The sequence below is a fragment of the Pelophylax lessonae genome (genome assembly GCF_965119305.1).
Source record: "Pelophylax lessonae genome assembly, chromosome: 4".
Classification (NCBI taxonomy): domain Eukaryota; kingdom Metazoa; phylum Chordata; class Amphibia; order Anura; family Ranidae; genus Pelophylax; species Pelophylax lessonae.
The window spans coordinates 671,814,751-671,837,959 of record NC_138771.1 but is presented as its reverse complement, the minus strand read 5'-3'; the positions used below and the strand labels follow the sequence as shown (position 1 = coordinate 671,837,959).

At 43.4% G+C, this 23,209-nt stretch overlaps 1 protein-coding gene across 1 annotated transcript in view; it reads left to right on the top strand.

Moving 5' to 3' along the window:
* LOC309553105 (C-type lectin domain family 10 member A-like) overlaps positions 1-22,873 on the top strand; it is a gene marked incomplete at its 3' end in the record, with an annotated part of 30,895 nt that extends 8,022 nt beyond the window's left edge. The window contains exons 6-10 of the mRNA XM_082254002.1: positions 8,353-8,424; positions 12,448-12,522; positions 12,884-13,035; positions 22,517-22,623; positions 22,738-22,873. Of these exons, the coding sequence (XP_082110128.1) occupies positions 8,353-8,424; positions 12,448-12,522; positions 12,884-13,035; positions 22,517-22,623; positions 22,738-22,873 (542 nt within the window). The remainder of the gene's footprint in view (positions 1-8,352; positions 8,425-12,447; positions 12,523-12,883; positions 13,036-22,516; positions 22,624-22,737) is intronic.
* Positions 22,874-23,209: the final 336 nt, after the last annotated feature.

Here is a 23,209-nt window from a genome sequence, read left to right as displayed (position 1 = left end):
TGATCACTGGTACATGGTGACAGATATTGATGATCACTGGTACACAGTGACAGATGTCGATGATCACTGGTACACAGTGACAGATATTGATGATCACTGGTACACTATGACAGATGTTGATGATCACTGGTACATGGTGACAGATGTCGATGATCACTGGTACACGGTGACAGATGTCGATGATCACTGGTACACGGTGACAGATATTGATGATCACTGGTACACTATGACAGATGTTGATGATCACTGGTACATGGTGACAGATGTTTATGATCACTGATACTCTGTGACAGATGTTGATGATCACTGGTACACAGTGACAGATATTGATGATCACTGGTATGCCATGGCATATGTTGATAATCACTGTTAGATGGTGACAGATGTGGATTTGACACTGGTACACTGTGACAAGTGTTGATGATCACTGGTACATGGTGACAGATGTTTATGATCACTGGTACATGGTGACAGATGTTGATGATCACTGGTACATGGTGACAGATGTTGATGATCACTGGTACATGGTGACAGATGTTTATGATCACTGGTACATGGTGACAGATGTGTATGATCACTGGTACACGGTGACAGATATTGATGATCACTGGTACATGGTGACAGATATTGATGATCACTGGTACATGGTGACAGATGTTTATGAGCACTGGTACACGGTGACAGATGTTTATGATCACTGGTACACGGTGACAGATGTCGATGATCACTGGTACACGGTGACAGATATTGATGATCACTGGTACACAGTGACAGATATTGATGATCACTGGTACACTGTGACAGATGTTGATGATCACTGGTACATGGTGACAGATGTTTATGATCACTGGTACATGGTGACAGATATTGAGGATCACTGGTACATGGTGACAGATATTGATGATCACTGGTACATGGTGACAGATGTTTATGAGCACTGGTACACGGTGACAGATGTTTATGATCACTGGTACACGGTGACAGATGTCGATGATCACTGGTACACGGTGACAGATATTGATGATCACTGGTACACAGTGACAGATATTGATGATCACTGGTACACTGTGACAGATGTTGATGATCACTGGTACATGGTGACAGATGTTTATGATCACTGATACTCTGTGACAGATGTTGATGATCACTGGTACACGGTGACAGATATTGATGATCACTGGTATGCCATGGCATATGTTGATAATCACTGTTAGATGGTGACAGATGTGGATTTGACACTGGTACACTGTGACAAGTGTTGATGATCACTGGTACATGGTGACAGATGTTTATGATCACTGGTACATGGTGACAGATGTTGATGATCACTGGTACATGGTGACAGATGTTGATGATCACTGGTACATGGTGACAGATGTGTATGATCACTGGTACATGGTGACAGATATTGATGATCACTGGTACATGGTGACAGATATTGATGATCACTGGTACATGGTGACAGATGTTTATGAGCACTGGTACATGGTGACAGATGTTTATGATCACTGGTACACGGTGACAGATATTGATGATCACTGGTACACGGTGACAGATATTGATGATCACTGGTACACAGTGACAGATATTGATGATCACTGGTACACTGTGACAGATATTGATGATCACTGGTACACTATGACAGATGTTGATGATCACTGGTACATGGTGACAGATGTTTATGATCACTGGTACATGGTGACATGTTTATGATCACTGGTACATGGTGACATATGTTGATGATCACTGGTATACTGTGACAGATGTTGATGATCACTGGTATACTGTGACAGATATTGATGATCACTGGTACATGGTGACAGATGTTGATGATCACTGGTACATGGTGACAGATGTTGATGATCACTGGTACATGGTGACAGATGTTGATGATCACTGGTACATGGTGACAGATGTTTATGAGCACTGGTACATGGTGACAGATGTTTATGAGCACTGGTACACGGTGACAGATGTTTATGATCACTGGTACACGGTGACAGATGTTTATGATCACTGGTACACGGTGACAGATGTTTATGAGCACTGGTACACGGTGACAGATGTTTATGATCACTGGTACACGGTGACAGATGTCGATGATCACTGGTACATGGTGACAGATGTTGATGATCACTGGTACATGGTGACAGATGTCGACGATCACTGGTACATGGTGACAGATGTCGACGATCACTGGTACATGGTGACAGATGTCGACGATCACTGGTACATGGTGACAGATATTGATGATCACTGGTACATGGTGACAGATGTTGATGATCACTGGTACATGGTGACAGATGTGTGTACACTGGGGACACTTTCTAGGTGATCAGTGTGTAAATCAGTGAAAATGCTGTAAAGTCTCTGATTCCCGGCTAGTAACACAGATCGTCTCTCCTTATCCTTGGCAGGCTCTGTATGAGGAGAAGCAGAGCTGATCGAGTGACAGGATGCAATGTTTAGATTACATGATGGCTGTGATTGGACACAGCTATCATGTATTCAGAAGGCTGTGATTGGACACAGCTAAACACAGAGCTCATCTACCAATCAGTGATGTGCTATGTCCAGGGGACAGCAGCACACCGGGAGCACGCAGCTGTGCAGTCACATTTAAATTAATCTGAAATAATGAAATTCAATTAAAAGGAAATTCAAATCAAATTAGAAATCAAATTTGAAAACAAGAATAGAATAAAATAGAATAGAAACTAAAGTAATTTAACCACTTCCCTACCGGCGTATAGGGAAATGACGCCGACAGGAATGTCTCCTCTCCCCGGCTGGACGTCATATGACGTCCGCCTGTTCTCGCCCCTCTCCCGCACCCCCGGGGGTGCACAGAGCGGCGATCGGGAATAAGGTGTGTTCCTTTAGGACACAACCCATCTCCGATCAGTGTAAAGAGCCAATAAAAATGTCTCTTTACCATGTGACCAGCTGTGTCCAATCACAGCCAGCCACATGCACTGACCTTGTGCACGTCGTTCGTGGGCACCCCTAGGGGCACACAGAGCAGCGATCGGGGGATGGAAAGTGTCACTCTGACACAGCCTATCCCCAATCAGGGTAAAGAGCCCAAAAAATTATCTCTTTAACACGTGATCGGCTGTGGCCAATCGCAGCCCAATCACTAGCTGTTACCGATCCTGTGTGAGGAGGAGATTGTGGTAACAGCTATTTACCTGCTACAGTGCACACCAAACACACTGATTGCCCACCAATAAAGAGGACCTGTCACCAGCCCATCAGAGTATCTGTCACAACCCCTCAGAGTACCCGAGTACCTGTCATCGGAGTACCCAAGTACCTGTCATCGGAGTACCCGAGTACCTGTAACCAGCCCATTAGAGTACCCGAGTACCTAACACCAGCCCATCAGAGAACCCTAGTACCTGTCACCAGCCCATCAGAGTACCCAAGTACCTGTCATCAGAGTACCTGAGTACCTGTCATCAGCCCTTCAGAGTACCTGAGTACCTATCTTCAGCCCACCAGAGTACCTGAGTACCTATCTGCAGCCCATCAAAGTACCTGAGTACCTGTCTCCAGCCCATCAGAGTACCCGAGTACCTGTCTCCAGCCCATCAGGGTACCTAAGTACCTATCTGCAGCCCAATAGAGTACCTGAGTACCTGTCTACAGCCCATTAGAGTACCCAAATACCATCATACTAGTATCATAGTACCCTAGTACCTCTCTGTAGCCCATCAGAGTACCGGAGTACCTACCTGCAGATCATCAGAGTAGCCAAGTACCTATATCCAGCCAATAGTACTTGAGTACCGGTCTCTAGCCCATCAGAGTACCGAAGTACCTGTCATCAGAGTACCCGAGCACCTGTCTCCGACCCTTCAGAGTACCTATCTGCAGCCCATCAGAGTACACGAGTACCTGTCTCCAGCCCATCAGAGTATCCAAATACCTCTCTGAAGCCCATAATAGTACCCAAGTACCTCTTTGAAGCCCATCAGAGTAGCTGAGTACCTATCTGCAGCCCAGAGTACCCGAGTACCTATCTGCAGATCATCAGAGTAGCCGAGTACCTGAGTAACTGTCTCCAGCCCAGAGAGCCTGAGTACCTATCTGCAGCCCATCAGAGTACCCGAGTACCTCTCTACAGCCCATCAGAGTACCCAAGTACCTTTCTGTAGCTTATAAGTGTACCTAAGTGCCTGTCTGCAGCCCATCAGAGTACCTGAGTACCTATCTGCAGCCCATGCCTCCTAGATTATGTGTTGGGGTGTTTGCTTTCCAAAATGGGGTCATTTTGTGGGTGTTTCCATTGTCCTGGTGCTCCAGGGACTTCAAAAGTATGATAGGTCGTTAGGAAATTATATGTGTAATTTATGCTCCTAGAACACCTGGAGGTGCTACTTGGATGTTGGGCCTCTTTATGTAGCCAGGCTGTGGAAAAGTCTCACACATGTGGTATCACCATACTTAGGAGGAGTAGCAGAATGTATTTTGGGGTGTAGTTGCAAGTATGCCTATACAGTGTGTGAGAAATAACTTGGTAATATGACAATTTTGTGTATAAAAAAAAAAAAAAAACAAGTTTTCTTCATTTTTCCAAGAGTTGTGGGAAAAAATTACAACTTCAAAAAACTCACCATGCCTCTTACTAAATACCCTGGAATGTCTACTTTCCAAAAAGGGGTCATTTGGGGGTATTTATACTGTCCTGACATTTCAGGGCCTCAAGAATTGAGATCGGCCGTCAGTACATCAGGTGTGATCAATTTTCAATGATTGGCACCATAGCTTGTAGATTCTATAACTTTCACACAGACCAAATAATATATAATTATCTGGGTTATTTTTACCAAAGATATGTAGCAGGATAAATTTTGGGGCAAATTTATGAAAAAAAAATGACTTATTTGAAAAATGTTATAATAGAAACTAAAACAAAATGGTATTTTTTTTTCAAAATTTTCGCACTTTTTCACTTATATCTCAAAAAAAATAAAAAACCCAGAGGTGATTAAATACCACCAAAAGAAAGCTCTATTTGTGTGAAAAAAAAAATGGATACAGTGTTGCATGACTGAGTAATTGTCATTCAAAGTGTGATAGCGCTGAAAGCTGAAAATTGGTCTGGGCAGGAAGAGGGTGAAATTGCCCAGTATTAAAGTGGTTAAAGAAAAGAAAAGAACAGAATAGAACATAATGTAAAAGAATAGAGTAAAACAGAATAGAATAGAACAACACTCAATGGAATAGAAAATAAAAGAACACAATAAAATAGAATAGAAAACAAAGGAATAAAATAGAAAAGAATATAATAAAATAGAATAGAACAGAATAGAAAAATGTAAATAGAAAGAACATAACCATCTTACGAAACTCAAATTTTGAATAGCATTAATTGGAATGGAATAGATTAGAATAGAATAGAAAAAAATAGACTAGAAAATAAAATAATAGAATAGAATAGAAAAAAAGCAATAGAATATAATAAAATAAAATAGAATATAATAGAATATAAAGAATATAAATGACTTCCAAAATTTCATTTTTTAAATAGAACACTATGACATTTGAATAAAATAAAATAAAATAGAATAAATTAGAATAGAATAAAAAAGAATGGAACATAAAACAATACAATAGATTAAAATAGAATAGAATAGACAAGAATAGAACGGAATAGACAAAAAACAATAGAATAGAATAAAATAGAAATAATTCAACAGTCTTCCTAATTTTGAATAGAATAAATAATAAATGTGGATTAAAATAGAAAGAATAAAACTGATTTCTAATAGAAAAAAATAGAATAGAAAGAATATAATAAAAAAATGAAATAGAATAATATGAAATTTGAATATAATAATAAGAATACAATAAAAAATAATAGAATAGATTAGACAAGAATAGAACAGAATGGAAAAAACAGTAGAATAGAATAAAATAAAATAGAATAGAAAGAATTTAACAAAATCAAATTTTGAATAGAATAAATGCAAATTACAGAAGAATAGAATGAATTATAATAGAAAATAATAGAAAATAAAATAGAAAAAAAAACATAAAATATAGTAGAATAGAATAGCATAGAATTTTAATTTTTAAATAGAATAATATTGAATTTGAAAAGAATAAATTAGAATAGAATAAAAAGAATATAACATATAACAATAGAATATAATAGAAAAGAGTAGAAGGTAAAAGAAAAGAATTGAATAATAAAGAAAAAAAAAATAGAACTGAATAGAATAGAAAAAAATAGAAAGAATATAACTATCTTCCGAAATTTGAATTTCAAATAGAATAAATGTGAATTAGAATAGAATAGAGTAGATTCAAAAAGAATAGAAAAGAATACATTAGAAAATAAAAGAATAGAATAAAATAGAAAAAAAACAATATAATAGAATAAAATAGAATAAAATAGACTGAATATAATTGACTTCCAAAACTTGAATTTTCAAATAGAACAATATTGAATTAGAATAGAATAGATTTGAATATAATAAAATAGAATAGAACAGATAACAATAGAATAGAAAAGAAAATAATAGAAAATAAAATAGAATGGAATCAAATAGAATATAATAGAATAGCATAGAAAAAACAATAGAATTAAATAGAATAGAATAAAATATAAAGAATATAACTGTCTTTCGAAAATTCGAATTTCTATAAGAATAAATGTGAATTTGAATATATTAGATTAGAATAGAATAAAAAGAATAGAATAGAATAGAAAAAATATATAAAATATAAAGAATATAACCATCTTCTGAAATTCAAATTTCACATAGAATAGATTAGTATAGAATAGAAAATAATAAAAAAATAATAGAATAAAAGAATAGAATAGAAAAAAAACAATAGAATAATATAAAATAGAAAGATTATAAACATCTTTCGAAATTTGAATTTCAAATAGAATAAATGTGAATTGGAATATAATAGATTAGATTAGAATAGAAGAGAAGAGAATAGAAAAATAGATTAGAATAGAAAGAATATAACCATCTTCTGAAATTCAAATTTCAAATAGAATATAATAGAATATATTCTACTCAGCATTTATAGACCACCCCAGCACCAATAGACCCCTGCCAGTAACAATAGCCCTCACCCAGCAACAATAGACCATCCTAGCAACAATGGACCCCACCAGTAACAATAGCCCCCACCCAGCAACAATAGCCCCCACCCAGCAACAATAGACCACCCCATCATCAATAGACCCCTGCCAGTAACAATAGCCCTCACCCAGCAACAATAGCCCCCACCCAGCAACAATAGACCACCCCATCATCAATAGACCCCTGCCAGTAACAATAGCCCCCACACAACAACAATAGACCACCCTAGCAACAATGGACCCCATGAGTAACAATAGACCCTTTTCAGTAGCAATACCCCTAACAACAATAGATCTACCCTAGCAACGATGGACCCCACCAGTAACAATAGACCCCTCTCAGTAACAATACCCTCATCAACAATAAATCCACCCTAGCAACAATGGAGCCCATCAGTAACAATATACCCCTGTCAGTAACAACAGACCTCCACCAGTAAAAAACCCTAATCAACAATAAATCCACCCTAGCAACAATGGACCCCACCAGTAACAATAGACCCCTGTCAGTAACAATAGACCCCCACCAGTAACAACCCCCCCCCCCATCAACAATAAATCCACCCTAGCAACAATGGACCCCACCAATAACAATAGACCCCTGTCACTAACAATAGACCCCTCACCAGTAACAAAACCCCCCATCAAGAATAAATCCACCCTAGTAACAATAAAGGCAACCAGTAACAATAGACCCCACCAGCAACAATAGAGCTCCCAGTGGCCAGCATCAATACACTCTTAAGCAGCCAGCAATAGTAGACCCCTCTCTGAATCGTAGATCCCTCCCATACACAACGGACCCCCCAGCAACAATAGATCAACCACGATGGTAATAGATCCCTCAGTGGCCATTATCAATGGACCCTGCACCCCTCTAGCACCCCTTGCCAGTATATACATTCAGTGCTAGAGGTGCCAGAACCACATTCCCCCTGAAATAAAGCCCTGTGTCTACGTATCATTTGACCTATTGGTCTCCTTGAAACCCAATGAGCTCCTAAATATAGGGAGGTGACAACACTGTGACTCTGCTGACCTGAAGTCTCATACAATGTTGTCATCGTAGTCCAATTTTCTCCTGCCAGACTGCAGAACACCCCCCATGTCATGGAGATGAGGAGAGGGGGGAGAATCTGTATGTGGCTCAGCTCTCCTCTTTAATGGTTTAGGTGGGCAGGAGAAACATCTGATGAACTTCTGTACAGTTTAGAGGACTAAAGACTGATTTCCTTCCTCCTCAGAGCGTGACTTGGAAACCAAAGTGACGAATATCGAGTCGCTGGTGAAACTTTTCCTGTCCGATGAAATCGCAGGTAACTGTGCCCTGTAATAATAATGGGTTGTGTTAGATCTGCCCAATGCAAACTTCCCAAGCACCAACATTTCAGGACACGGTGAAGACCAGATCTGTAAAGCCGGGAAAAAGTTCAATGTGAACGGGCGTGGTTTGTTGACAACTGGGCGTGTCTGGACATTTGTAGCATTTATGGTATTCATTAGGATCAATCTGATTGGAGGCCGGACATTTTGGTCATGGCCAATGCTTACACCTACAGTAGATTCTTGGGTTTCCCACCTTGGGCCCTTCTTAGATGCTAAAATAACCTCTAGGAAAGCCACCTCCTGGAGGAATGGAGATCACTGAGGTCGATGTTCAGTTGTATAACCCAGGGTTTCTCAACCAGGGTTCTGTGGAACCCTAGGGTTCCTCCAGAGGTTGCTAGGGGTTCCTTGAGCAATATGCGCTTTCTGCCTCGCTCTCAGATGGGTAATCACTCACATGGCCAATGCTTACACCACTCTTGAGTTTTCTTCCTCAGGCCCTTCTTTGATGCTAAAATATCCTCTAGAAAAGCCACCTCCTGGAGATCACTGAGGTCGATGTTCAGTTGTATAACCCAGGGTTTCTCAATCAGGGTTCTGTGGAACCCTAGGGTTCCTCCAGAGGTTGCTAGGGGTTCCTTGAGCAATATGCGCTTTCTGCCTCGCTCTCAGATGGGTAATCACTTACATGGCCAATGCTTACACCACTCTTGAGTTTTCTTCCTCAGGCCCTTCTTTGACGCTAAAATATCCTCTAGAAAAGCCACCTCGTGGAGATCACTGAGGTCGATGTTCAGTTGTATAACCCAGGGTTTCTAGACCAGCGTTCTGTGGAACCCTAGGGTTCCTCCAGAGGTTGCTAGGGGTTCCTTGAGCAATATGCGCTTTCTGCCTCGCTCTCAGATGGGTAATCACTCACATGGCCAATGCTTACACCACTCTTGAGTTTTCTTCCTCAGGCCCTTCTTTGACGCTAAAATATCCTCTAGAAAAGCCACCTCCTGGAGATCACTGAGGTCGATGTTCAGTTGTATAACCCAGGGTTTCTCAATCAGGGTTCTGTGGAACCCTAGGGTTCCTCCAGAGGTTGCTAGGGGTTCCTTGAGCAATATGCGCTTTCTGCCTCGCTCTCAGATGGGTAATCACTTACATGGCCAATGCTTACACCACTCTTGAGTTTTCTTCCTCAGGCCCTTCTTTGACGCTAAAATATCCTCTAGAAAAGCCACCTCGTGGAGATCACTGAGGTCGATGTTCAGTTGTATAACCCAGGGTTTCTCAACCAGCGTTCTGTGGAACCCTAGGGTTCCTCCAGAGGTTGCTAGGGGTTCCTTGAGCAATATGCGCTTTCTGCCTCGCTCTCAGATGGGTAATCACTCACATGGCCAATGCTTACACCACTCTTGAGTTTTCTTCCTCAGGCCCTTCTTTGACGCTAAAATATCCTCTAGAAAAGCCACCTCCTGGAGATCACTGAGGTCAATGTTCAGTTGTATAACCCAGGGTTTCTCAACTAGCGTTCCAAGGAACCCTAGGCTTTATCCAGAGTCAGTAACCACTGACACCAATCATCTTTTTAGCTATCTGTAAGGGAGGATTCTTTCCAATGACCACAAGTGTAAGGAGCATGGGCATACCTACAGGGGTGACAGAGGTTTCAACTGCCCCATGCTGCAGGGGGGCCTGTGCAGCCCCTCTATATGCCTGGATAGGAGGAGCAGTGGGGACGGCTGCATGTAAAGGAATCAATCTCTCTCCTGCAGCCGCTAAATGCCTGCCGGAGGAAGAGGAGAAGTGGGAATTCAGTGGCTGTAGGAGGAAAATGGAAGGATCAATTTCTCTATATGCAGCCACCCCCACCATTCCTCCTATCTAGGGCATACGGGGGGCACACTGGCCCTCTCCAGTATGAGGCTGCCACCTCTGTGACCCCTGTAGGTATGCATATGCTCCTTACACTTAAGGTCATTGAGAAGAGTCCAGGGGGCCCTCTCGTATGCCTGGAAAGAAGGAGCAGTGGGGGTGGCTGCATACAGAGGAATAAATCTCTTCATGTTCCTCCTGAAGCCGCTAAATGCTTGCGAGAGAGAGAGGAGAAGTGGGCATTCAGCGGTTTCAGGAGGAACATGGAGAAATCAGTTTCTCTATATGCAGCATCCCCCACCGCTCCTCCTTTCCAGCTTCCTTCTGCAGCCCCCTGTGCTCTTTCCCGGCCCTCTCCTCATCCCCCTGCCGCTCTGTCGGGTTCCCTCTGCCCTATTTCGCCGGCTTCTGCAAGGGATGTGTCAGGATGGAGAGTGGGGAAAGGGTCCATAAATGTGTCATTTATCGGCCCCTTACTTTTCTGAATGGAGAGACAGTAATATGTACCGATCACTGACTCTGTCCATTCATAACTGAAAAATAGTAAACTATGTTACTATGCTTCAGTTTGTGAATGAACGGGAAGCCTCTGTACAGAGCTATTCCTGTCCATTCTTTCTGTGCAGCTTAGGCTGCAGAGAAGGAGGTTGAAAGGGGGTCCTCAATCTCCTTTCTCTGAATCCAAGGTGGAAGCTCAGAGGTCTGTTTAGACCCTTGATACCTCAGAGCAGAGTCTAGCAACCAGTCTAGCAGCCGTCTGTAGAGATCTCCAGCTCCCATTCCTGATTGGCTAGAAATTTCAAATCTTCCAATGCCCAGAACATTTCCAAGATGTTCAGCATCTGTTCTCTGTATTCCAATATTTTATCCAAATGCCACTCCAAATCGCTCCCAAAGTTGGGGTCCTCAGACAGCTTCTCTAGTAACAGCCCCAGGCCGCCGTAGCAAAAGCCTTCCTTTGGACTGTCGTCTGCTGTCCAATGCGCACACTTGGGTTACATACCAGCGGAGGGCTCTATAGCTCTCATCCAACCGCATCTCCGCCTGGACCAGCCTGCTTAACCCAGCTTTCCATTCCTTATGCGGTTGTATGAGTTCCAAGTGGATTGAATCATGCCATCCCAGCAGGACCTTCTCTGACACTGGTCCCCTGTGCTGTATCCGCATCTCTCGCAACCTCCTTCCAAATTCCTCTTCCATGGCGGCTGATATCTGTACCTCTCCTCTTCTGCTCCCCGGACCTTGGATCCCGGTGGAGGTTTGGATGTTCCAGACTGCAGGTAGCATCCCACCGCTTGCCACCAATGTAACGGAACCTCAGACCCACACTGTACTTGGGGACTTCCATCAGTATACAGCTTCCTCCCAGTCTGGACATAGATCGATATTCCCATCCGCCCTACATACAAAACTAGCCTGACACTTAGCTTGTATGTGTCTGAAAACACCTAACTCCTTTATTGAACAACAAACAGACTTTTATACACTTGAGAAGTAGGTCAGTCACTACATGAATATTTACCCAAAACATCACACAATGGTTAGATAACGAGGTACAGCTGACTCATGGCTAATTTCTCAGCGCACTTAAGCCAGCCTGGAAGACCAGACTGCCGCCACCAAAGCTAAAACAAGATACAATACACATTATCATAGTGTAAATACTGAGAACCCGCCGTAAACAATAGGTGAGCAAATCAGCATAATTTACAATGCGTGGAAGACAGGTGTTTGAGCTGATGACATGCATCTTTTACAAGTCTGACCAACAGAAGCAGTCCAAACCATCAATTTATCTGTCTTATAGTTTTTTCAATCTCAGTGACGGTGCGTACCGTCACAAAATCATCTACGATGATGGTGAGCAAATCAGTCATATAATCAGATGAATCTGAATATGTTTTTTTCTCCTGAATCCTTATTCAGATTATGATATGTGCCTCCAGAAAGAAACTGTTCTCCTGCATTTATTATCTCAAGCTGAAAATCTAAACTTTCCCCACTGCAACTAGAGTTGGCCTTCAATGATGGAGATAAAGGTCCCTCAGAAGGAGCCCAGAGACTGGGAGATACTTATTTTGTTCCTCTATTGTTTCTTCAGCACTAATGAAGACACAGACATAATGCCCTTTGCATTGTTCATATTACAGGTTCTCTTTCCAGCGACAATCAAAGGATTTTGGCCGCAGTGGGGAAACTAACAGACGGACTCCGCAACAACAATGGTAGGTTTTTCCTATCTCAGAAATCACCTCCAAACCTTCATTTTCCAGAACCTTCTTAGCCACGCAATTTTTCACAATCATGACTTGATCCATGGCATTCTATACAAAATGTACATTCAGGAGGAAAACCCACCCGCTAGACTCCAACATTTTTCTGTGAATTAAAACAGTCTGCTGAGACGAATTAATATGAGTCTTACCTCCCCCCCCCCCCACCCTTCTCTCTCACTTCTCTATCGCTTCTTCTTTCTCTCTCTCTCCCACATTCGACCTCTCTTTCTTTCCCCTTATCTCTCTCCTCTTTCTCCCCTGCATCCTTTCTCTATTTTTCTCCTCCACTCTTCCTCTCTCTTCTTCCCAGGCACTGTTGATCAATTGTGCGGTTCGGGATGGACACACTTTGGCCTGAATTGCTACTACCGCTCCCGGAACGCGCGGCCGTGGGATTACGCCAAAAAACACTGTGAGGATAAGAAGGCTCACCTGGTGGTCATCAACGGCCTGGAGGAAATGGTGAGAATCGCAAGGTGTAGATAGATAGACTTGCACATGGGGGCTGCCATTGCTGACCCTCCCCTTTAAATGTTATCCATCTGCACAATAGTTTGGCTACATTGTGAGTCGCTGACCCGAAACAAGTACACAGATGATTAAACGGAGAAACTCAAATGTCCAGATCTTCATGCTTGTCCTGGAGTTAGCAGAGTTGATTTACTAAAGACAAAATAGACTGTTCGCTTTGCCAGGGAATTTGCCCCAGAGCTTAAAGGATGAGTTGAAGCTCTGCTGACTATCATACATCTAATCATGTGTTTGATTTTATTTCCCCGGCCTGTGATTGGATATTCTGTGCAAAGTGAATTTCACCGCATTCAGCAAGCTTTGGGAAAACTTCTCTTGCAAAATGAATAACCTGTTTTCCTTCAGTAAATCAATCCCAGAGATTTACAGGCTTAAAGCCCATCTAAACTCAACAAAACATCATATATTGCAGCTTACTACTAATAAGGTTAGGCTCACCCCACACAGGGGGGGGACCAGTCTATGTTAATACAAGCATCCGTCAATTCCTCATATATAAGAGTGGGTCTACATAGCAAAACACATACTGTATAAAAGAAGGGAATGTTTCTCACCAGGGCTTTTTTTCTCACAAAATAGGTGCAGGAACCCCTTTCCTTGGACCCTACCCACCTCCAAGTACCATTCCATGGTTTACCCCCTACCTACCTCCCAGTACTGCCCTTTTGGAGAATACAGAACCAAGTATCATTTAGCGGTGTTAAGTAATTTTTTGGGAATATGGTAATGATAACAAGAAAAGCAGTAAAATAGACTCCTTGTAGGCAACAACAATATTGCCCCTCGCCAGCAACAAAAGACCCCTCTAACAACAACGGACCACCCGCAACAAACTTTCCCCCCTAGCAACAATAGACTCCCAACAGCGACAACAGATCTCCCCGCAGCCAGCAACAATGGATCCCTCCCTTAACAGTAGATCTCTCCCAGCAAGAACTGACCTCCCCAGAAATATAAGACCCACCCCCAGCAACAGAAGGGGCCCCACCAGCAACCATAGACCTCCTCAGCAACCACAGAACCCCCTGCAAAAATAGACCGCCTCCAGCCGGAATAAATCCCCCAGCAGCCAGCATTAATAGACCCTGCAGCACACTCCAGCACCCCTTGCCATTACATACAGTCAGTGCTGGAGGTGCCGGAACTGCGTTCCTCCACGTTCCCGCTGAAAAAAAGCCCTGTTTCTCACAGAAGCAGGTATCAAGTGACCCCGCATGTTTATGCAGTAAAAAAAGGTTACAAGTATATTATACTACAAAAGACAATAGTATTGAAATAAATGTAGCAACCCTCCGCCATTCACCAATGGTAAATAGTGGAGGGTTGCTACATTTATCTCAATATTTTTGTCTTTTGTAGTCCAAAAAAACTTGTAACCTTTTTTACTGCATATAGCAGCTTACGCCATAGATATTTACATTGAGTCCATCAATAAACCAGTCTGTTGAGGAGAGCGCTCCGGGAAGAGGGAGGTCCACAATCAGAAACAGTCTGATTGGTTGCTGCGGATTACCTCACTTGGCACTCTGATCTTTGTACTCTTTTATTGGTTACACTATTTTATGGTAATGCTTGGAATAAGTGGAGCAGTTTGGGGAACTACAATTGTGCATGTGAAATAAGGTGTTGATGGTCTTTAACCAATGAGGGACACATGAACATCATCACATGCAGGATACTGACAGAGTTACTAAACATGTCAGACAGAATAATGCAAAGTCCACTTTTCACAGATGCCCACAAATCCCATGCATTGGCCTCTACCAGTTACATACATATAGTTACATAGTTTGTGAGATTGAAAAAAGACACCAGTCCATCCAGTTCAACCTATGGTGTGTGTGTGTGTTTGCTGTTAACCGTACATTGTATACCCCTGTATGTTGTACATTGTATACCCCTGTATGTTGTACATTGTATACCCCTGTATGTTGTACATTGTATACCCCTGTATGTTGTACATTGTATACCCCTGTATGTTGTACATTGTATACCCCTGTATGTTGTGGTCTGTAAGGTGCCCATCTAATAGTTTTTTGAAACTATCGATGCTCCCTGCTGATACCACTGCTTGTGGAAGAGAGTTCCACATCCTTACTGCTCTGACAGTAAAGAACCCCTTACGTATTTTAAGGTTAAACAGTTTTTCCTCTAGTTTTAGTGAGTGGCCACGTGTCTTATTGTATTCCCTTTCTCTGAATAGTTTGTTCCTTATGCTAGGGTCACCAGTACATTATTTGTACATTGATATCATATCCCCCCTCAATCGTCTCTTCTCCAGAGAGAATAGGTTCAGTGCTTGTAGTCTTTCCTCATAGCTGATGTCCTCCATTCCCCTAATCATTTTTGTTGCCCTTCTCTGGACTCTCTCCAGTTCCAGCACATCCTTCCTGAGGACCGGTGCCCAGAACTGGACAGCATACTCCAGATGTGGCCGGACCAGAGTCTTGTAGAGCGGGAGAATAATCTTTTTATTTCTGGAGTGAATCCCCTTTTTATACATCCCAGTATTTTGTTGGCTTTGCTTGCAGCAGCTTGGCATTGCATGCCACTGCCAAGCCTGTTGTCTACCAGTACCCCCAAGTCCTTTTCCTCCTAGACTCACCCAGAGGTTCCCCCCAGTGAGCAGATTGCTTTCATGTTTCTGATGCCCAAGTGCATTACTTTACATTTTTCAACATTAAACCTCATCTGCCATGTTGTTGCCCACCCCATTATTTTGTTCAGGTCCGCTTGTAAGGTTTCCACATCCTGCATAGAAGATATTGGCATGCTTAGTTTAGTATCATCCGCAAATACAGAGATTGTACTAGATATCCCCTCCTCTAGGTCGTTTATAAATAAATTAAACAGGATTGGTCCCAGGACAGATCCCTGGGGGACCCCACTTTCCACACCCGCCCAATCTGAGAACTCCCCATTTATCACCACCCTCTGTACTCTCCCCTGGAGCCAGCTCTATATCCAGGTACTCACCCTATGGTCCATACCTATGTACCTTAGTTTGTACAGTAAGCGTTTGTGGGGAACGGTGTCAAAGGCCTTTGCAAAGTCCAGATACACCACATCCACAGGCTTACCTTTATCTAGGTGGCAGCTCACTTCATCATAGAAGGTTAATAGATTGGTTTGGCAAGAACGATTTTTCATGAATCCATGCTGATTACTACTAATAATACCATTTTCATTATTATAGTCTTGTATGTGGTCTCTTAACATCCCCTCCAAAAGCTTGCAGACTACTGATGTTAGGCTGACCGGCCTATAGTTACCCGGGATATATCTCGGCCCTTTTTTAAATATTGGTACCACGTTGGCTGTTTTCCAATCAGCTGACACCATACCCGTCTGTAAACTATCCTTAAAGATCGAGAATAACTGTCTGGCTATCACCTGGCTGAGCTCTTTAAGAACCCTCGGGTGCAAGCCATCCGGTCCCGGGGATTTATTTATGTTAAGTTTCTCTAGTTTAGTTCTAAGTCTACTGTTAGCCATGGCAGCATTTCCTGAGGTGTGTTGTTTAATTTAGCCTTACAAGCTGGGTTAGTGTAGCCCCCCGATTCTTTTGTGAAGACTGAAGAGAAGAAATTATTTAAATTCAGTGTCCTTATATTGCCCTTGTGTTTCCTATTACTATGATTAATACTGAAACTAATTGACCTGTTGTCACTATTTCTTAAGTTGCCCCGTATTTCTATGTTCGTGATCAGGTCTGTAATCAGTAGGTCAAGTACTGCATTGTTTCTTGTCGGTGCGTTCACCATCTGACCTATAAAATTGTCCTACAAAACATTTAGGAACTGCTGAGCCTTGGATGAATGCGCGGTTCCTTCTGCCAAGTCTATAACTGGATAATTAAAGTCCCCCATTATAATGACATTTCCCATCCTTGCTGCCAATCCAATCTGTGAAATGAGGTCCGCCTCCCTCTCCTCCCTCTGGTTGGGGGGCCTTTAGCATACGCCCAATATTTCTTTTCTCATAGTGCCTTCCCTTTGAAGTTCTACCCATAGGGATTCAACCTCATCCATAGCTCCATTATTAATAGAATCCCTCATATTAACCTGTACACTGTTCTTAATATACAGACATACCCCTCCCCCTCTTTTACCTTTTCTATCTCTGCAATAAAGGGAATGCCTCTGAATGGTCGCCAGCCAATCATGAGAGCTGTCAAACCAAGTCTCCGTAATCCCCACAAAATGTAAGTCCTCCTCATACATCAGCAGCTCCAGCTCTCCCATCTTGTTGGCCAGGCTTCTAGCGGTGGTATACAAACCTCGTAATTTTGACAGTTCTTTCCCATGGGTCAGTATAGCGGAGTTGCAGTACACAGATAGACAATCCTGAGCTAATTTGCAGCAGCTTATCCATCAGTAGACTTCCTGGGGACACTTACCCTAGGTTCACACCTATGCATGAACCTTCGGGTCTAGTATAGATTTGTAGGGGACCCACCCACGCAAAAATGTTTTACAATATTGCGTGGGGTCCCCCCCAAAATCCATACCAGACCCTTATCCTAGCATGCAGCCCAGCACGTCAGGAAAGAGAGTGGTCAAGGGAGTGGCCTCCCCCCTCCTGAACTATACCAGGCTGTATGCCCTCAACATGGGGGGATGGGGGCTTTGGGGTGAGGAGGCTCTGCCCCTGCCCCAAAGCACCTTGCTCCCATGTTGATGGGGACAAGGGCCTCTTCCCGACAACCCTGGGCTGTGGTTGTGGGGGTCTGCGGGCAGGGGGCTTATCGGAGTCTAGAAGCCCCTTTTAGGAAAGGGGGCCCCTGGATCCCACCCCCTTCCCCCCTATATGAATGAATATGGGGTACATCGTACCCCTACCTATTCACCCCAAAAAGCAGTGAAAGGTTAAAAAAAACAAGAGATGGTATTTGACAATTTCTTTATTTAAAATGTCCCCTGTCATAGCTCCAATGTGTCTCTTTTCTCTGGTACCGATGTCTTCTTCCTCTGTTAGTTTCTTCTCCCATTGGTGCTGTGTTTTGTGCTGTCTTCTCTATGAGCTGTCTTCTCCTTGAGCTGTCTTCTCCTTGAGCTGTCTTCTCCTTGAGCTGTCTTCTCCTTGAGCTGTCTTCTCCTTGTGCTGTCTTCTCCTTGAGCTGTCTTCTCCTTGTGCTGTCTTCTCCTTGAGCTGTCTTCTCCTTGTGCTGTCTTCTCCTTGAGCTGTCTTCTCCTTGTGCTGTCTTCTCCTTGTGCGGTCTTCTCCTTGAGCTGTCTTCTCCTTGAGCTGTCTTCTCCTTGTGCTGTCTTCTCCTTGTGCTGTCTTCTCCTTGTGCTGTCTTCTCCTTGTGCTGTCTTCTCCTTGTGCTGTCTTCTCCTTGAGCTGTCTTCTCCTTGAGCTGTCTTCTCCTTGTGCTGTCTTCTCCTTGTGCTGTCTTCTCCTTGTGCTGTCTTCTCCTTGTGCTGTCTTCTCCTTGTGCGATCTTCTCCTTGTGCTGTCTTCTCCTTGTGCTGTCTTCTCCTTGTGCTGTCTTCTCCTTGTGCGGTCTTCTCCTTGTGCTGTCTTCTCCTTGTGCTGTCTTCTCCTTGTGCTGTCTTCTCCTTGTGCTGTCTTCTCCTTGTGCTGTCTTCTCCTTGTGCTGTCTTCTCCTTGTGCTGTCTTCTCCTTGAGCTGTCTTCTCCTTGAGCTGTCTTCTCCTTGTGCTGTCTTCTCCTTGTGCGGTCTTCTCCTTGTGCTGTCTTCTCCTTGTGCTGTCTTCTCCTTGCGCTGTCTTCTCCTTGCGCTGTCTTCTCCTTGCGCTGTCTTCTCCTTGCGCTGTCTTCTTCCTAACTGCCGCTTATTCGCTAATAACAAAAAAAGCTGATCTTCTTCTAACTCTGTCTTCCTTCCTTGTTTTGTCTCCCACTGCTCTTATATAGCCATGGGGTGTGGCCATCCGATGACATCACCCGGAGAAACGTCCCTTGTGATGTCATGTGTCGTCACAAGGAGTAGGTTCTATGGGTGACATCATCGGACAGGATAAGACAATAAAACCACATGTAGCACTACCCCCGTAGGGATTGCAGATGACTTTCCCCACTCCTACACAGCTGGGCAAATAGCATTTTCCAACTTTCATCCAGAGACAAGGAACAGTCTTTGAGCTTGGTTTTTATGATTTATTAGGGTTAATAACTTGGACGGGGAATAGGAATTATGGGATGCCCAACTTGATAGCAACAATACCAGGGACAACTTTCTCACTATGTACAACTCTGATTGATTGCTCCTCTTCTTCTGATTTGTTTCTCCACTCCTGGAAACTGACAGTGTCTCAGTGAAATGATGCAAAAACCCCTTAAGGGCTGGGAACTCTCAGTCCCTTAAGAAATTATCACAAAGTGTTGTAAGATGCATCTTGTAGTACCTCCAGCTCCCTTGTAGACACTGATGCCAGTTCTACCCACTGCAGTAAATGCCAGCCCACCTGGCTGCTTCTTCACCAGTCTACCCGACTGACTCCAGAGATCTCCCAGGGCAAGGTTAGAGAAGATTTAAGCACACTGCTATCCTCCAGAGGGACCTGCTATGTTTGGAAGTCTCTCCCCAGATTAGGGTGTTCACATCAAGGGCCATTGACAGTCTCCTCAGCATTCCATCTTTATCTTCCACCCAGCTCTCCTGTCAGCATGACACATCCATACTTAAGGGCTTGCCCAACCACCATGCCAGGACCACCGTCTGGGGATTAGTCAAGCTCCCCTAAGTATGCAGATCAAACCTCCTGGCCTCCTCCCACTAGCCTCTAGAAGTTTCTCCAAACTTCCAGAGCAAGAAGGAGGCACCAGAGACTTTCCTGCATGATTCGTCCAGCCCTGAACTAAAAAAAACCCTGACCCAGATTTAATGACTCATACTTCACCATGAGACAGACTATGTTTTGCCTAACACTAGTAGCACACTAGAGGGTGACACACACAGAAAGAACACCAAGCCTGTGGTAGAAAGACTAAGACAGCCTTGGTGTTCCTTCTGTGGCTATTTTGTCTTGTCTCATTTGTCTTGTCTTATTTATGGAGACTGTGCAAAATGTATCTCTCAGTCTTTCTGCCCCAGCATTGACTTCCTCCTGGGACTACTCTGTCCAGTCTTGTTGTGTATTTACGGAGAGTGGGCATAGGTGTTCTTCCCACTCTCCATCAGTACACAACATAGCCGCAAATGGAACCATAAGACTGGAGAAAAAAAAGACTGGGAGCACAATTTTGCCCACTTACCATCAATATATACCAGGTTCAGAACACATATGTACTAAAACTTGGACATAAAGGCTAAGAGTGACAGTTTGCCTACTTTCCATGACTACATGGCATGATTAAACATTGTAGCCACAGATGGAACCCTAAAACTGGGTCAGAAAGACTTTGAGAGAGACTTCTTCTCACTCTCCATCAATATAAAACAAGACAAGACCACATAACCACAAAAGGAACCTCAATACTGGGAAAGAAAGACTCAGGGCGCCATTTTGCCCCCTCCCCAATCATTACAAAACAGGTCCAGAAAATCTAGCCACAGAGGAAACACCAAAATTTGGGCAAAAAGGCTAAGAGAGACATTCTGACAAATTCTCATCAATACATGGCAATATTAAACAGTGGAGCCACAGATAGAACCCCAAGACTGGGACAGAAAGACTGAAAGAGGCCTTCTGCCCACTCTCCATCAATACAAAACAAGACTGGACAACATAGCCACAGATGGAACAAGAAGACAAAGCAGAAAGACCTAATGTGATATGTGGGGGGCATGCAGTATGTTGGCTTTGCAGAAATATGACCCTGCCTGTGCCCATGGGTAGATAACAAGAGAAAAATGAAAGGTGCCATCATGCCCTCTGATATAAACGAAAAGCTGAGAACACTCAGAGACTGAAGAATGGCAGATACAGGATTGTATTCTATTCCCATGTAAAAGGACTATCCTTCTCTGAACAGGGACTGCTTGCTTTGCACTAAAGGGTCCTTTGTGGGTCTGACTTATTGATGGACTTTTTATACTGGCAATGAAATCCTCAGGTCTTGCTGGCTGGTGACTTTGCTCATACTGACACACTAACTGTCCTCCCACTTGACCAATGACATTCTCTCTTAGCCCTAAACTTCATCCAATGAACCTCTGGCTGCTTCATTAACTTGGCATGTATTACTGAAGAGAAGAGAACACCCAACTACACTCATATAGAGGCATATATAGGTTTATTGAGCTGTGGGTGCATATTGACCGGTGTGTTGTCTTCTCTTGATTGTCAGTTTACACACCGAACCCTAATATATGCTGCATGTATCTGCTGTGTGTGACTGTGGGGGGACATTAGAGTGTAAGCTCCTCTGGTACAGAGACTGAGGTGACTGTGGGGGAGGGGACATTAGAGTGTAAGCTCCTCTGGTACAGAGACTGATGTGACTGTGGGGGGACATGAGAGTGTAAGCTCCTCTGGTACAGAGACTGATGTGACTGTGGGGGAGGGGACATTAGAGTGTAAGCTCCTCTGGTACAGAGACTGATGTGACTGTGGGGGGGGGGCATGAGAGTGTAAGCTCCTCTGGTACAGAGACTGATGTGACTGTGGGGGACATTAGAGTGTAAGCTCCTCTGGTACAGAGACTGATGTGACTGTGGGGGGACATTAGAGTGTAAGCTCCTCTGGTACAAAGACTGATGTGACTGTGGGGGGACATTAGAGTGTAAGCTCCTCTGGTACAGAGACTGATGTCACTGGCTCAGTGTTCTCTGTAAAGCACTGTAGTATATGTCAGAGATATATAAATGTATAATAATAGTAGTGTAAGACTGTGGGGGAGGGGACATTAGAGTGTAAGCTCCTCTGGTGCAGAGACTGATGTGACTGTGGGGGGACATTAGAGTGTAAGCTCCTCTGGTACAGAGACTGATGTGACTGTGGGGGGACATTAGAGTGTAAGCTCCTCTGGTACAGAGACTGATGTGACTGTGGGGGACATTAGAGTGTAAGCTCCTCTGGTACAGAGACTGATGTGACTGTGGGGGGACATTAGAGTGTAAGCTCCTCTGGTACAGAGACTGATGTGACTGTGGGGGGACATTAGAGTGTAAGCTCCTCTGGTACAGAGACTGATGTGACTGTGGGGGACATTAGAGTGTAAGCTCCTCTGGTACAGAGACTGATGTGACTGTGGGGGGACATTAGAGTGTAAGCTCCTCTGGTACAGAGATTTATGTGACTGTGGGGGACATTAGAGTGTAAGCTCCTCTGGCACAGAGACTGATGTGATTGGCTCAGTGTTCTCTGTACAGCACTGTGGTATATGTCAGAGCTATATATATGTATAATAATAATAGTGTGTGACTGTGGTGAGGACATTAGAGTGTAAGCTCTTCTGGTGATTGTATAAAATAATATGTAGTGACAGTTTTTGTTTTTCTATAGAATTTTCTACGTAACCTTTCACAGTCACAGAGTATGTGGATCGGTCTTTCAAATGAGAAGGACGTCTGGAAGTGGGTGGACAGCACATCTTATGAGAGATCTCCAAAGTAAGACAAAGAATTTTAAAAGTCACCTGCTCCTGCTTTGGCCATCTAGCCTTTGCCATAATTTCTGGTCAATATCAGTGCTGGCCCAGTGACTAATGTCCTTTTTTCCGGCAGGTTCTGGAAAGGGGATGAGCCCTTTAACTGGTTTGGGCGTGATAAATTGTGTGGTGTTTTGGAAGATGGAGAGAGCTGGAGCTATTATTATTGCAAGCAAAGTTACCAATACGTCTGTGAGAAGAAGAGAATGTGACCTGCAATGATGACCATCAGACCCCTCCTGATATCTGCATCTTCTCATCTCTCCTTCACTCTACTGCAATGATGACCATCAGACCCCTCCTGATATCTGCATCTTCTCATCTCTTCTTCACTCTACTGCAATGATGACCATCAGACCCCTCCTGATATCTGCATCTTCTCATCTCTCCTTCACTCTACTGCAATGATGACCATCAGACCCCTCCTGATATCTGCATCTCCTCATCTCTTCTTCACTCTACTGCAATGATGACCATCAGACCCCTCCTGATATCTGCATCTTCTCATCTCTTCTTCACTATACTGCAATGATGACCATCAGACCCCT